General features: G+C 40.6%; 1 protein-coding gene across 1 annotated transcript in view; it reads left to right on the top strand.

Annotated features, from left to right (window-relative positions):
• Positions 1-4,440: 4,440 nt before the first annotated feature.
• LOC148018108 (sm-like protein LSM3A) overlaps positions 4,441-14,503 on the top strand; it is a 58,366-nt gene continuing 48,303 nt past the window's right edge. The window contains exons 1-2 of the mRNA XM_087661616.1: positions 4,441-4,620; positions 4,696-4,791. Coding sequence (XP_087517742.1) covers positions 4,504-4,620; positions 4,696-4,791 — 213 coding nt within the window. The 5' untranslated portion in view covers positions 4,441-4,503. The remainder of the gene's footprint in view (positions 4,621-4,695; positions 4,792-14,503) is intronic.

Below are 14,503 nucleotides of genomic sequence, written 5' to 3'. Positions count from 1 at the left end.
GCCAAATGCATCCCATCCAAACACTTGGGTATTATTGCCACATTAGGTCTAGTTTGTAGTGCTAAGCAAAAACTAGTGCTTATCTTCAAGTACTAGAATGGAAACCATTTACAACAATGGATAGAGGTACTTAAAGGAGATGCATCTAAGCATATATCCAAAGATTTCATAGTGATGCAAGGGAGTCTGCAACAAGTACAAGCTAATATATGCTAATAACCTCTTGTGTAGTATTGAATTTATTCCAAAAAATTATTATACTATGATTTTTATGCATGCAACATTTTATTGCATTTTGGCATAAATGGCAAAGTGTATACTTTTCCCTGGACAATTTGAAAATTTTTAGTAGAAGAGATTGGAGGACAAACTATTACAATGTAGCTCTTGAACGTATTTTGACAAATTCTCCGCCTTATAATAGGCACCAAGAGATGTATAGCATAGCCTTGTCTATTTGGATCAATGAAATGCTTTTTCTAGTGGTATTTAATATTTTAATTTTAGCATTGTCTTTTTTATTATAATTGTTTATATTTTATATTAAAAAAAGATGTAAATCAAAACGTCTTTCACTTAATTTATTAAGTTTAAAATGTCACATATTTGTGTCAATAGAAGCAAGCTTGGTCAACCTTGTCCTCTTCATGTGATCTAGAGGATCTTATTGTACTTTTCTCGAAAGACTCCAAGCTTAAGTACACTTGGCACAACATGCATATAGGACTCACTTGGAGAGGTAGTAGATTAGATAGGTTTTGAACTACACAATGAGTGTGGTGGTTGAATGGAAAAGTTAGATACATGGCTCTAGATGATTACGTGGTATCAAAGCATATATCATTTCTAGTGTCCTTAAAGGCCACTCTTATAGCAAGTAGAAATGTAGGCTGCCTCCATTCCAACTTATTGAATTTTCACCATTCCTATAAATATACAAGCTAGAATATGAGGCACATCTATTGAAGTTTATGCTTTAAAAGAGTGTATCTATCTACTATCAGCATCATGCTCTAAGGGCTTATCTCAACCCGTACATTGCCTTTTTCAACTTATAAAATTTGTTTCTTAGAATTGGGGGACCTCAAACTTTGGTCATTGAGCCACATGCACCTCCTCATTTAGGTCCCTAATCAAGAATGTTGATTTAACTACCATTTAGTAAACTAGCCACTCCTCGTGAGTGACACTGCAAGTATAATGTGAATCTACCATTAACCTTGTAGTTTACCTTCCACATCCACTTGGTATCCATAACCTTTCTCTTCTCTATCGATCCACTAGCTCCCAAGTGTCATTCTTCATTATAATGTCGTACTCATCTTGCATATCTTCTTTCCATGTTGAATCTGCAAGTGCTTCTTCCAAATTTGCTTTCTCCTTAACTTCTCTTATGATACCAACCACCAACAAAGCTATATTGACTATGTGAACATAAGCCTTTCTTTGCTCTATTCTCTAAGACCACCTTGGTCCATGTGCCTTTTCTCAACAATTTTAGGCATACAATTATTTTGATAATAGAGCATCTTTACCAATCATGGTAATGGCTTTTTTGCTCTTTTGATTGCAAGATGATGATCTTTATCCTCACCATTTGAGGATGATGCTTCCTCCTCCTTAAGGATAGGGATAGCTCCTAGAATAGTGGAATGCTTCTTTAGTTGAAGATAAAGTAAATAAACTTGCATTTTCTATTTCATTGTATGTAGTTTCTTATTGAACACCACATCACAACTCTCTATGATCTTCTTTGCCTCTTAGTCATATAATTTATAAGCCTATTGCTCATCACTATAATCGAAGAAGATACATTTTGCACTTTTTGGTTTTAACTTGTTCCTCTTATCCTTTGGAACATGTGCATAACATTCACATCCAACAATTTTGAGGTGTGTTACAAATGGTTTCTTGCCAATGTAGACCTCACAATAAATTTTTCCCTTGAGAGCCTTTGTGTAGCTCTTATTGAGAATGTAGACTATTGTAGTATTAACAAGATTCGACCCAAAACTAGTTATCCAATCCCTTGCTCTTAAGCACACACCTTGCCATTTCCACAATGGTGTGATTTCAATGTTCAACAATACCATTCTATTGAGGTGTCTAAGGTATCATCAATTGATACTTAATCTTGTTGTTCTTGCAAAGGTCTTCAAACCCCTTTGATTGAACTCTCCATTGCTATCTTTTCTAAATTTCTTCACGCTTTTCCATATTTCGTTCTTGATAAGTTTTAGCTATTCTTTAAACTTTCGAAAAGCTTGAGTCTTATCATGAAGAAAATGCACCTACATCTTCCTATTGTAGTCTTTGATAATCAACATAAAATAAGAAGATCTCCTCAAGGCTTGTGTAGGCATTTTATTGCACAAGTTAGCATGCACCAAGTCTAGAGTAACCTTTACTCTGTTCTTGCTTTCTTATAGAAATACATTTCTTTGTTGTTTTTCCATCATAAAAACTTCACATGGTTCCTTCATTTTAGTCTTTCAGGTAGGTGAGCAAGCATACCTTACTTACGCATCTCCATTAACATTGCAAAGCCAATGTGACCAAATATTTTGTGCCAAAGTTTACTTATTCCACACTAGTGGTAGCCATAAGAGCACTTAGCTTATACACGCTATTCCTTTTTTCTCCTTTGCCAATAACTTTTCCAACACTGTCAAGAATTTCTACACCTATCTTGGTGGATCTTACTTCACGGCCAATATCACTTATGGAAGTGACTGATAACACATTTCTCTTATCTTTGGAACATACATCTCACTTAAAAAGATTTTTCATTTCACCATTTGCAACAATAAAGGAAATATTACATATGCTCTCGACATGGCATTTTGCATCATTTTGAACTGTCACAATGATGGATTCTTATATTGGTTGCATAGAACTATATGAATATTTCTTATTGGCCATGTGATGGAAGGCACCACAATCTAATAACTATGAACTAGTAATAGATATTTCTTGCATCAAGGAATGCATTTTCTCAATGATCGCCATGAATAACACTAGCTCTACTTGAGTCATATTGGTTATCTCCTTATCTTTACTTTTTAGGGTGCTATTCTTCTCGTTTTCCTTCTTGACACAATAATCTACAATCATATATCCCTTTCTCTTACAATAGAATCATTCTCCTTGAATCTTTTTCTTACCACCCTCTTTCTTTTTGTCACCATTGGTGGAGGAACCACCTTTAACTTTTATGTTGATAGAGAATGAAACATCTTCACTATTTCTTTCTTCTCAAACTTTAAGCCACAAATCCTCCTCCATTAGTAGTGCGCAAAATCCCTTAAATGTCAAAGCTTGAGATCTCACCCATCGATTGATCTCCCTCATCTCTCTTTGTTATAGCCTTTGTGTTTGGTAGCCCAATCTCTATGGTTGGCGTGTTGCTCTAATCTCCTTAGCTCTCTAGATTTTCACCCCCTGTTGTGTTGATACTATGTGTGTAGTTTTCATTTGCAAGAAGTCAATGAACTACGACTACCTGCCTCCCCTATGTGTCATGCCATGTGCTAATAGTGATGTACTAGATATCTCAATCAAGAACTAGCATAATCGGTGCTAATTCGGTGACTCAATGATTGATTTGAGAGAAAAGTCATCCCTGAAAAGCGTGGGATATTTACCATGAACCCTATTCCAAGCTCAACATTTGCATACATAGTGCCTTTCACTATCTATCTCCATCCAACATAGTCCATAGATCCATTATGCACGAGGGATATGAGTTGTTCTCCTTGTCTTGATCTCAAATCAATAGGACAAGACATTAAGCTAGCCAATGGCAACCCACATTTCATGCGGCATGCATACATCCAAATATCTAGGCCTCACAATACTATTGTCCTCATAAAATGGCCTTTGTAGCAGGACATCTTTGTAGGGAGGGATTGTTGAGGTGAGATCCTTGTGTGGTGTATGTGTAGCTAGTAAAGATCTTGTCGCATGATTAGGTTCCTCTCTAAGTGAGAGAGGTTTATGGAAGGGGAGTCAAGGTTGTGCTAGCTTGATCCATAGAGTGTAGTCCATTCCATAACCTATAAGCCATTACTCAACTTGTGCTGCCTTGATCCACAGAGTGCAGTCCATTCCATAACCTGTACTGGAAGCAACTCTTTTAGGTAGTCTATTTAGATGTATGGACTGCACATTGTGAGAGCACGATGACCCATGGAGTGTGCAAATGGCAGAGTGCATTTTATGGTTTGAAACAAGCATCTAGAGCTTGTATGAGAAAATGCAACAATTGTAAATCCAAGGTTTGGGAGATCCTTCAATAGTTATATGGCATAGATAATAGAATAGACAATATAGATTAGTTCATCTACACATAATATAACTTATTATTTTCGCATCAGGAAAAGAATACAATGCAATTGCCTCGCATAAAGAAGCTTCACATTAGCATATTTTCTTTTGGCATATTTTCAATCAACTATGTTGAAATAGCATTCATTCCTTTTGGTTAAACGCGGGAGAGGAGCAATGGCGACAGAAGAGGACAGTGCCGTTAAGGAGCCTCTGGACCTCATTCGTCTCAGTCTGGACGAGAGGATCTACGTCAAGCTGCGATCTGACAGAGAACTTAGGGGCAAGCTCCATGTACGTCTGCTCTGTCTTTCGCCCTGTTTTCCTTATCGCTTGCGTGCTTTTACTTGATTTTCTGTTGTATGTCAGGCGTACGACCAGCACCTTAACATGATCCTTGGAGACGTAGAAGAGATCATTACCACAGTCGAAATCGATGATGAAACGTATGAAGAGATTGTCAGGGTATGTATGCTTGTAATTTCCGGGAAGAGAAAACCGGAAAGAGAAAATAAGAGAGTATTAGGCCTTCTTCATCTTCTGTTTTGCCTAGAAAAGAAAACAATGCACACATCAATCTCAGGGTTTGCATGCTTGTAATTTCTACGAAGAGAAAATGAGAGATCATTAGGCCTTCCTTCACCTTCTAGAAAGGGAAGTTATTCACAGCAAAAAGGTACTTATGCTGCAGCACCTTACTGTAAAGAAAGCTATGGCTGACGTTTTTTGTATCCCAAGAAGAAAGATATGCACATGTAATTGAAATGTTATTCTCCTCCAGTGTTCACGAAAAATATTTTTCGTAACAGATACAAAAACCTCTAACTCAAATTTTTGCAAGGATTTCGGAATCAAATTACATGTATTTGCCATTTTTATAACTAAAAATTTTCAAAAGTTAAAGGTTTTAAACCTTCTTCTTTCAAGTTTGAAGGTTAAAAAAAAAAAAAATTTGCAATTCACTTTACATTAAACCTCGGTTTTTTGTGAACATTGTTCTCCTCACCTAGCTCAACTTCATCCATAATCTACTGCACTGTTTCCAAGAAGGCAAGAGGAAGTAAATTAGAAGCTTAGATGCCGTATTGTTATAGAAGGAACATTTAGGAAAAGCTTGAGTGCCGTATGGGCACCCTCTATCACATAGGAAATGCAATATTCATTTTACAGGTTTGAATAGAAGGTGGCCCACGCGCATCCGATCTCATTTGGATGAGACTAGGTAAATTTGTCGTGGATAGGTTCACATAAAAGTTGGCCTTGTGCGCCAATCTCTTTTGGATTATATTAGGTTCAATTCATCTGGTCTTGTTTACAAGTTTGTATGCCATTGTTGCCAGTATGCATGTTATTGGTCGGCCATCTTATATTGGCTCAAAGACTTGAAGCACACTTGCCTTTGCTACTTAGGTTTCAAGAATGACTATTAAAGAACAAAAGATCCTTCTTGCTTGTTGTGCTCTTGGTGCTTCAATACTTGAGATAATGCTGATCTCATTTTTCCTTGCTAAATTTTTGTAAAGCAAGTGGCCATTTTGTGCATGTTTTGTCACTTTTGCTTTCAAGCCAATGTCCTTAAAGATCTAACTTGTAGATGTGAGTCGACACAAGCCACACTCCTATAGACAAAAAAAAACACAGAGGGATGTATAACATTAGAATCAATTCGAAACCATAGAGCCAACTAGGCTTTCCCTTGAGTTTAGGACCAACATCATAAGATGCCAAGAGCCATATATTGTCATAGGGGGTGGTATTCCATATCACCAACTGTTGCTATATGGACTTATGAGCCTAGAGTACAAGTGTGGTGATCGTACATGAATCATACATATGAGCTCTTGAGTCCTATCTATAGGACTCCTTAACCACCCTAGCCTAAGGGCGCTCTCATATATAGTCATTGAATGACCCGAGGTTGTGACCAATATCGTAGGTATCTATTGTGGATGTTCAAGGATGTAACACCTATGACTAGGAGGTGAGCTTTGATAACTATTCCTCGATCTTTTCATTCTTGTGAGTATGACTTGTGTTGTGTCGTTTTTACAAGCCAGATCTTGGAGGGTGTTTCACATGATTCATGCAAAAAAAGAGCAAGTTGATGCTTTGACACAAATGAAACACCCTTGAAGCTCCAATATGTACATGTAGACACAACACAAGTTGTACTTAGGTAGGGAAGAGACGTAGATGGAGTGGCGCAAGACTCACCTCTCAACTATGCGGCATAAAGCCAAATGGGATCTCTTGTGAGTCAAGGAGTGGCTATATAATAGGCCATGTTCTTATCTTAGGGGTTGGTAACTTATACCATCCTAGTGTGCTAACATATTGTTTATGGGCCTAGAAACCAATTGTGGTGATAACACAATATGTTACATGAATGGGCCCTCGAGTTCTATTTATAAAACTCCTTAATTGCCCTAGCCTTAGGGAGTTGTTATATCCTTGGAAATCTTGGATGGGTGCCCGTAGCATTGACCATTGACTGTTTGGTCACTTGGTGTGACCACTCCCTAAAAGTAAGGACAGTTTTAGGGTCTTATATGTAAACTGCCCTAGAGCTAGGTAATTGAAGCCAACCTTCCTTTCAGGGAAAGGGTGCTAATGACTTGATTAAACACTCATTACAACAAGCATAAAATTGACATAAATTGAAATAAAATGTTACCAATTGATCTTGGACAATAGAATCCCGATTGGCCCTAAAATTGGCACTGCTTGCGTTATTACTTTAGCTCCTATTAATTATGGATGTAGTACATTGAGATATGACTCCAATCTTTGTCAATTTCCAATATATTTTACTGTAAAAAATGACCAACAAGCCTCTTTATTGATTTGCCCCTTGATCTATTGGCCTCTAATTGACCCTTGGTCAGTCCAAATGAACCCCAAAAGCTAATTGGGATTGTTGACTTATTGAAATCTTTGGCAATTCCTCGAATTTCAAATGTTTGTTTCAAGTAGTAACCCTTTAATTGCTTGGCATGGAAATCAAGATGGTTGCTAAACCCTAATTTTTGTTGTAAATTAGGGCTTTGGCTTCCACCTTCTTTGGCTGGAATCTATTGAAATGGCTGAGAAAAGCCAAGGGAGCGTGTGTAGATGAAAAAAAAAAAGTATAGAGAAAGAAATTTTCGATTTCTATCATGAGAAAGTGCTCAAATTTACTATTGCTCTATAGGAAATGACTGAATGACTGCATCTCATCAACAAGAGCCCCACAAGCAATGGCTTACCCATGTGGATCCCAAAATTGTTGTCAGTTGCCTGTACACAGCCTACAAGGGCTGTCACCTACCTCCAATGGCCTCTTGATTAGTTGATAGCAGCTCTTTGACAATCTTAATCATTGGTAATTGGAAAATTGCAACAGCACTCTCTCCTGTTTCCATCTCCACAATGTTGGAATGAGACTCCAATATTCTCTAATAGCCTCACACTCACTTGCATGGGCAAGTTTTGCCAAGTGGTAGTCTTCTAATTAGAATTTTCATTTATGAAATTAATTTTCAAAACTAAAAAAATCTAAAAATTAATTTAACCCTTTGCCCTTGCCTAGAAAATTAGCATTGCCCATTCATAGTTAAATTGGCTGGTCCATTTCGACTAAGTGGTCTTGAGCATTAATTGACCCTTGAATAGCAATAATTAATCAATTAATGCCTAGTAATAGGGCAGACGAGTAGCAAGGCATATATTGGGTAGCGGCTAGCAACATGGACAAACTAGTTTGACAGCACCTTAGCTAGCTTGCCACATGGTAGATTGCAATTGGCTAAACTTGCTAGTTGGCTTGCTCCATTCTTTGCCTCCTTTTTTGCCTATTTAGGCAGCTTGCATCTTCCATGGTCTTATCATTGTATTTTGTTTGCATGGAGAGTGAGGTTTTGGTGGATTGCATATTGTGACGCATCAGCCCCCTTGTACATGTTTGTCCCAAAATTTTAGTCTTCACCATTCTCATATTTGAGTTCTCTCTTTGTTCCTCTCTCACTTTCTTTTTGCTTCATTTGACTCACTCAGGTTGTGCATCTGCTTCCACAATGTTGCACATGGTATTAGAGAATTGAAGGGCTGATCTTAGGTGGATAGATTTGAAGAGGAGTTTTCAATGCGACAAAGGTGGTGTTTTCAGCATATGAGTGTGAGCAATAGGGGTGTGCACTGCATACCAACCTATAGCTAGAGTGAGTGGAGGTGTGTGTGAATGGAGGAAAATTGTTGTTTTTGTGTGTAAGAACAATGGGAAAAGTGCTAAAAAGGCTGTGTTCTCAGCATTTGGAGTAGATTTTGAGTCTTTGTCATGTCCAATAGTAACATAACCTCAAGATTCGAGTGGAGGAAGTCCTAGTTGCCATCATGGACCACAAGGTTTGCGTCCTACCAACACTTCTCTAGAATCATAAGCTCAATGATGATAACTTCAATATTTGGAAGGTGATGATAGAGGCTATCCTAGAGTCCTATGATATCATGAAGCTTGTAACTGAAGCAATTGATTGTTTGAATGTCAAAGATTCTTCAACCCTTTCTCACTTTGAATAAGTTGTGTCGGAGAAGGCACATGCACATTGGGGCAAAGTGAATGCTTGCATTTATTCATTCATATTCCTCATGCACATTGGCAATCATGGCCCACATAAAGCATATGATACATGCATGATGGATATGGTTGCACACTCTTAGCAACTACACAATATGATGGTGCCTGTGAAGAGGGTGTCAGTGGAGGTGTAGATGTGGACCTTGGATCCGAACTAGTTCTCATCCATGAAGGATCACATCAACAAACTCCAACAATTGTAGATGGAGATTCTCAATGTGCAGAAGGTGATCCCGTCATAGGACATGGTTGTAACTCTTTTGGCATAGCTACCTGCCCACTACAATGGTTTCTATTCTTTTTTGATCACTTCAAGGTGGGCTGATATAATTAAGTGGGAGGAATGAGTTTCCTTGGTATTGGATTTGAAGGATCAATTTAAGCTGTTGTCTCCACCGAGGGGAATTCAGAGGCTTTAACAAGTCAAAATGCGAAGGATAAGAAGAAGGGTAAAGATAAAAAAAAAAGGATGACAAAAGGAGGACTGCACCTGTCACAAGTGTGGCAAGACAGGTCATTGGAAGGACTAATTAGAAAGGAACAAGAAGGAAGACAAGATCTTGATACCTTCAATGCATGTGACCAGATCATGGATAGTGGCACTTCCCACCACATGATCCCCTCCAAAGAAGGCCTTGACCGGTTGTGTTCGATGCAAGATCAAGTCTTTATTGGTGATGGCTCTTCTGTCCCAGTGTGTGGTGTAGGAGAGATTTAGATCATCCTTGATGAATGAGGCGATTCCTTTACATCGAAGGTCTTTTATGTTCTTGGTCTTGGCTTTCGTTTTCTTTTTTTCTAGGAAGATAAGTGGATTAGGACTCCTTGTGGAGCTTGTTGTTGTGTCTTGGATTCTAGATGGCCATGCAAGCATAGTGGATGCTATGGAAAGGAGCAGCATGGTATTTACAATCTCAAGAATACAATGGCTCTACCTTTCTATTTGCTGCTTCTTAGTCTGAGACCGAGTGTTGGCACGCTCAGTTTGGTCGCCTCGACCATGAGTACCTTTAGAAGGCAGCTTGCAAACAAATCTTTTGTGGCTTATGAGAGGTTGGGGTGAGCTAAATGGTCCCAAACCCCTATGCATATTATCCATCAAAGGCAAATAACATTGTGATTCTATGTGTACCAAGGCTTCTCAACAAGCCAGGCTCCCCATGGAGGTGGTCTTTATCAATTTGTGCAGACTAATGCTCCCTCAAAGGGATTAAGTATATCATGTTTATTGTAGATGATTATAATAGGATGACTTGGGTCTTCTTTTTATAGTTGAATTCATAAATCTTCAACTTTTGAGATTGGCTTATCTTCAAGGAAAAAAAAATTGGGAGGATGCTAAAAGCAATCAAAGCCAATAAAGCTGGGGAATTTACCTCCAAGGAAATAGCTTGTTTATGTTTGGAGTTAAGGATGTTAGCAGTGCCATGTGGCAGTTTTGCCATGTGGCAGCAATCGAGGGACTGTCCGACTGCAGTCGGTTGCATTAAATGCAGCTGACCTGCCTATTTTGGCATTTTACGAGGCATTCTTTTCAGCCTTTTAAAGGCTGAGTTTCCAGCAGTTTTGATCACTTGTATCTGACAGATTCCAGCCTGCTGGTGACGGAGATAGCACTCGGGCTGACAGAGATCAAGGTCCTCAAGGCGGAGACATACGCAGATATTCTCTCTGCACCCTTGTATAATTCTGCATTCGGTTGCATTAAATGCAGCTGACCTGCCTATTTTGGCATTTTACGAGGCATTCTTTTCAGCCTTTTAAAGGCTGAGTTTCCAGCAGTTTTGATCACTTGTATCTGACAGATTCCAGCCTGCTGGTGACGGAGATAGCACTCGGGCTGACAGAGATCAAGGTCCTCAAGGCGGAGACATACGCAGATATTCTCTCTGCACCCTTGTATAATTCTGCATTCTTATATAGCATTCTTTATTGCAAATTTTCTGCATTTCATTCTCTCATTCTCTCTTTCTCTCTCTCTCTCTCTCTTTTCTCTCTCCGTTCACTCTTTGTCATGGTCATTCGCTTCCGCATTGCTTCACTCTGACATGGTATTAGAGCATTGAAGGATCGACCTTGGGTGGATCTATTTGAAGAGGAGTTTTCAGCACCACACAAGGTTGCGTTTTCAATGTTCAAGTGTGAGTAGGTGGGCTGCACATCGGAACAAGGCTAAGGCGAGCGTGGGCGTGCGAGAAAAGAGAAGATTTGCTGAAGCTGCTGCTGTTTTTCTACTGTTAGAGAAGGAAGAAGGCTGTATTTTTGCCTTCAAGTGCGGATTTTACCTTTTCATCGCCTCTAGCAGCTAAAGAAGGTTGGGGAATCAAAGAAAAGAGATCTAACAGGCTGAGTTTTCACAGTTAGAGGGGGTTTCTTTTGCGTTTGTGTAGGCATTGCAGGTGAAAATGCTTACAGAGACTGACTTGGAGTTCCAGGCGATCATGGACCGGAAGGTGCTTGTCTTACTGGCTCTTCCATCAGATCAAAAGCTTGATGGCGACAATTACCGTATGTGGCGAGTGATGATGGTGGCCTTATTGGAGTCTTATGATTTGGTGGAGCTTGTGATGGAGATCAATCGGCCCTCGGTGAGAGATGAGTCCAAACTTTCTTCCAGTGCTCGTGTGGAGTTGACCAAAACTCAGTCTCATTGGGACAAATTGAATGCCAGGATTCGTTCTTTTCTCTTTCTGTCTTGTATAACAGCTGTGATAGCCCATGTAGAGCACTTGACGGTGGCTTGAGAGATACAGCTGGAACTTCACTAGATGTACAACCGGATGACCCTTATGAAGAGGGTTTCTTTGGAGGTGCAGATGTAGACCTTGTCTGTGAATGAGTCTTCTTCGCTTCGGGAATACATCAACAAGCTTCAGCAGCTTCAAATGCAGGTTCAAAATGCGGGGAAGTCCATTTTCTCCGAAAACACGGCGATTACTTTATTGTTCTAGTTGCTGCCTCAATTCAATGCTTTTTATTATGCTCTTATTGCTTCAGGGCAAGAGTCGACTCTTCGATGGGAAAAGTTGGTTTCTATGGTCTTGGACTAAGAGGAACAACTGAAGGGATATAATGCTTCCAAATCGGAGGCATTGGTTGGTTAAGCCTCTTAGAAGAAGGGGAAGGACCAAAAGGAGGAGGAGGACAACAAATCCAAGAAGAACAGAGAGAAAGAATTGACATGCCATATTTGTGGTAAGATCGGCCATTGGAAGAAGGATTGCCTCGACAAGGACAAGGACACCAAGAAGAAGGACACAAAGGATTTTGGAGTGGTGGCTGCACCCTCATTAGTTGCTTTTCTACACTCAACGGTCATTGAGGACCCTATATCGAAGACTTCTGATGCTGCGCTAACAGCTCCCCAGGCTTGAGAGTGGATCATGGATAGAGGTGTCTCACGGCACACCTCCTTCGACAGTTGGTGTTGCCCATTTACGACCCTCACATGGGCAGATTCTCATTGGAGACAGCTTTTCTGTGTCTATTGCTGCACGGGGTGAGGTGTAGTTGATTCTAGATGGACGTGGTGGTGCCCACACTTCTGAGGTGTTGCATGTGCCAGGTTTAGGGTATCATTTGCTTTCGGTCCATAAGATTTGTTCTCTTGGTCTCTTGGTCTCTTGGTGGAGTTTGATAGTGATGCTGTTTGAGTTCTTGATCATGGATCGAGGAAGGTTTTCTCTTCAGGGTATGAGGAAAATGGCATCTACAAATTGAAGTCTTCTTGGGTATGAGGAGAATGGCATCTACAAATTGAAGTCTTCTTTCGCTCTCACCTCTCTTCTTCTTACCTCTCAGACACAGTTCAAGCTTTGGCATGCTCGGTTTGGCCACTTGAACTATGAATATTTTTGGAAGGCGTCGCGAGGATTGCTTGTTTGAGGTTTGCCAGACATAGCGGTGAGCCAGCAGCCATGTGTCTCTTGCATTCGTGGAAAACATCATAGGGATGCGATTCCCACCAAAGCTTCGAGGTGGTCTACTTCACCTATAGAGCTTGTATCTATGGATCTTTGTGGCCCGATGAGGACTGAGTCCCTAAAGGGGAGCTTTACTTCATGTTGATCCTAGATGACTATAGCAGGATGATATAGGCCTACATCTTGACACTGAAGTTGGAGGCTTTCTCCCACTTCAAGGATTGGCTTCTCTTTGAGGAGAACTGATCTGGCCAGAGATTGAAGACCTTGTGATCAGACAAGGGTGGTGAATTTGTTTCTAATGAGTTTACTCGTTTTTGTATAGATAGGGGCATTCGCCAGGAGTTTGCTAATATCGATACTCCTTAAGAGAATGGCTTTTTGGAGCGGAAGAACCGAAGTGTGACCGAGATGGCAAGCACCATGATGGAGCACCGACAGACACCTCAGTTTTTGTGGGCTGAGGTAGTGGCTACAGCAGTTCACATCCTCAATCGATCTCCCACTTCGGCTGTTGACAGGATGACACCTTTTGAGGCTTACTTTGAGACTAAGCTTGATGCCTCTTATTTCAAGATCTTTGGGTGTGAGTCGTGACGCCTATGTGCACATCTCGAAGATGCAGTGTGACAAGTTTGAGGCGGCTTCCTGATGATAGGTCTTTGTTGGCTATAGCTCCTAGTTCCAAGGTTATTGCTTGTATGATCTCGTAAAGTGGGATGTCTACACGAGCCGAGATGTGCGGTTCGTGGAAGTTCCGGTCACAGCGGGGGGGTGAGGAGCACCCCGTACTTGGAGATCTAGGGGAGAGTTGGGCTCCCGAGATAGTTCCTTTGGAGCTAGAGTCTCTTGATGAAGATTCTTCCTCAGATTCTTAGTCTTCTTTTCCACCGGACATCCTAGTGGAGATCGCGCCGGTGGATGTATGCTAAGGAGAGATTCAGCCTTCTCCTCGTTGGGCCTGTGACACCCTCCGAGATTCAGGGATCAAGGGGGTCCCTGAGGAGTGGGAACCGCAAGATGGACCGCGGAGGTCACGGAGGCACCAGTCACATACTACAAAGCTTATTTGCTTTAACTACTGTTTGATGTCCCGTGTTATGCAAGATAGAGAGTCTACATTAGTGAAGGAGGCTTTACAGTTGGATCATTGGCCGAAGGCGATGGAAGCCGAGTTGGAGGCTATTGAGCAGAATGGCACTTGGTTCCTTGTGCCTGATTGGTGTTAAATGGGTCTTCAAGACCAAGTACCGGGTCTTCAAGACCAAGTATCATAGTGATGGCTCTTTGGACAAGCACAAGGCTCGCCTTGTTGCTAAAGGTTTTGCACAGTGTCCATGATACTTTTGCCCCTGCCGCTCGCATGGCGACTATTCGTGCTGTTCTTGCCTTGGTTGGCTATAGGAGATGGCCTATTTTTTAGTTAGATGTGAAGTCGGCCTTCTTGAATGGTGATTTGAAGGAGGAGATCTATGTAGAGCAGCCTCTTGGATTTGGTTTTTTCAGATGGGTAGGTTTACAGGTTAAAGAAGGCCTTGTATGGCCTGAAGCAGTCTCGGCATGCTTGGAATGAGAAGATTGACTTGTTTCTCTAAGCCAAGTTGGGATATCGGCGTTCTAGGGCCGATCCACAGCTTTATGT

The sequence above is a fragment of the Lygodium microphyllum genome, chromosome 21 (assembly GCF_053477565.2).
Source record: "Lygodium microphyllum isolate KBCC chromosome 21, Lygodium_microphyllum_v1.1.10, whole genome shotgun sequence".
In the NCBI taxonomy this organism is placed as follows: domain Eukaryota; kingdom Viridiplantae; phylum Streptophyta; class Polypodiopsida; order Schizaeales; family Lygodiaceae; genus Lygodium; species Lygodium microphyllum.
This window is presented reverse-complemented; position numbering and strand designations above follow the sequence as displayed.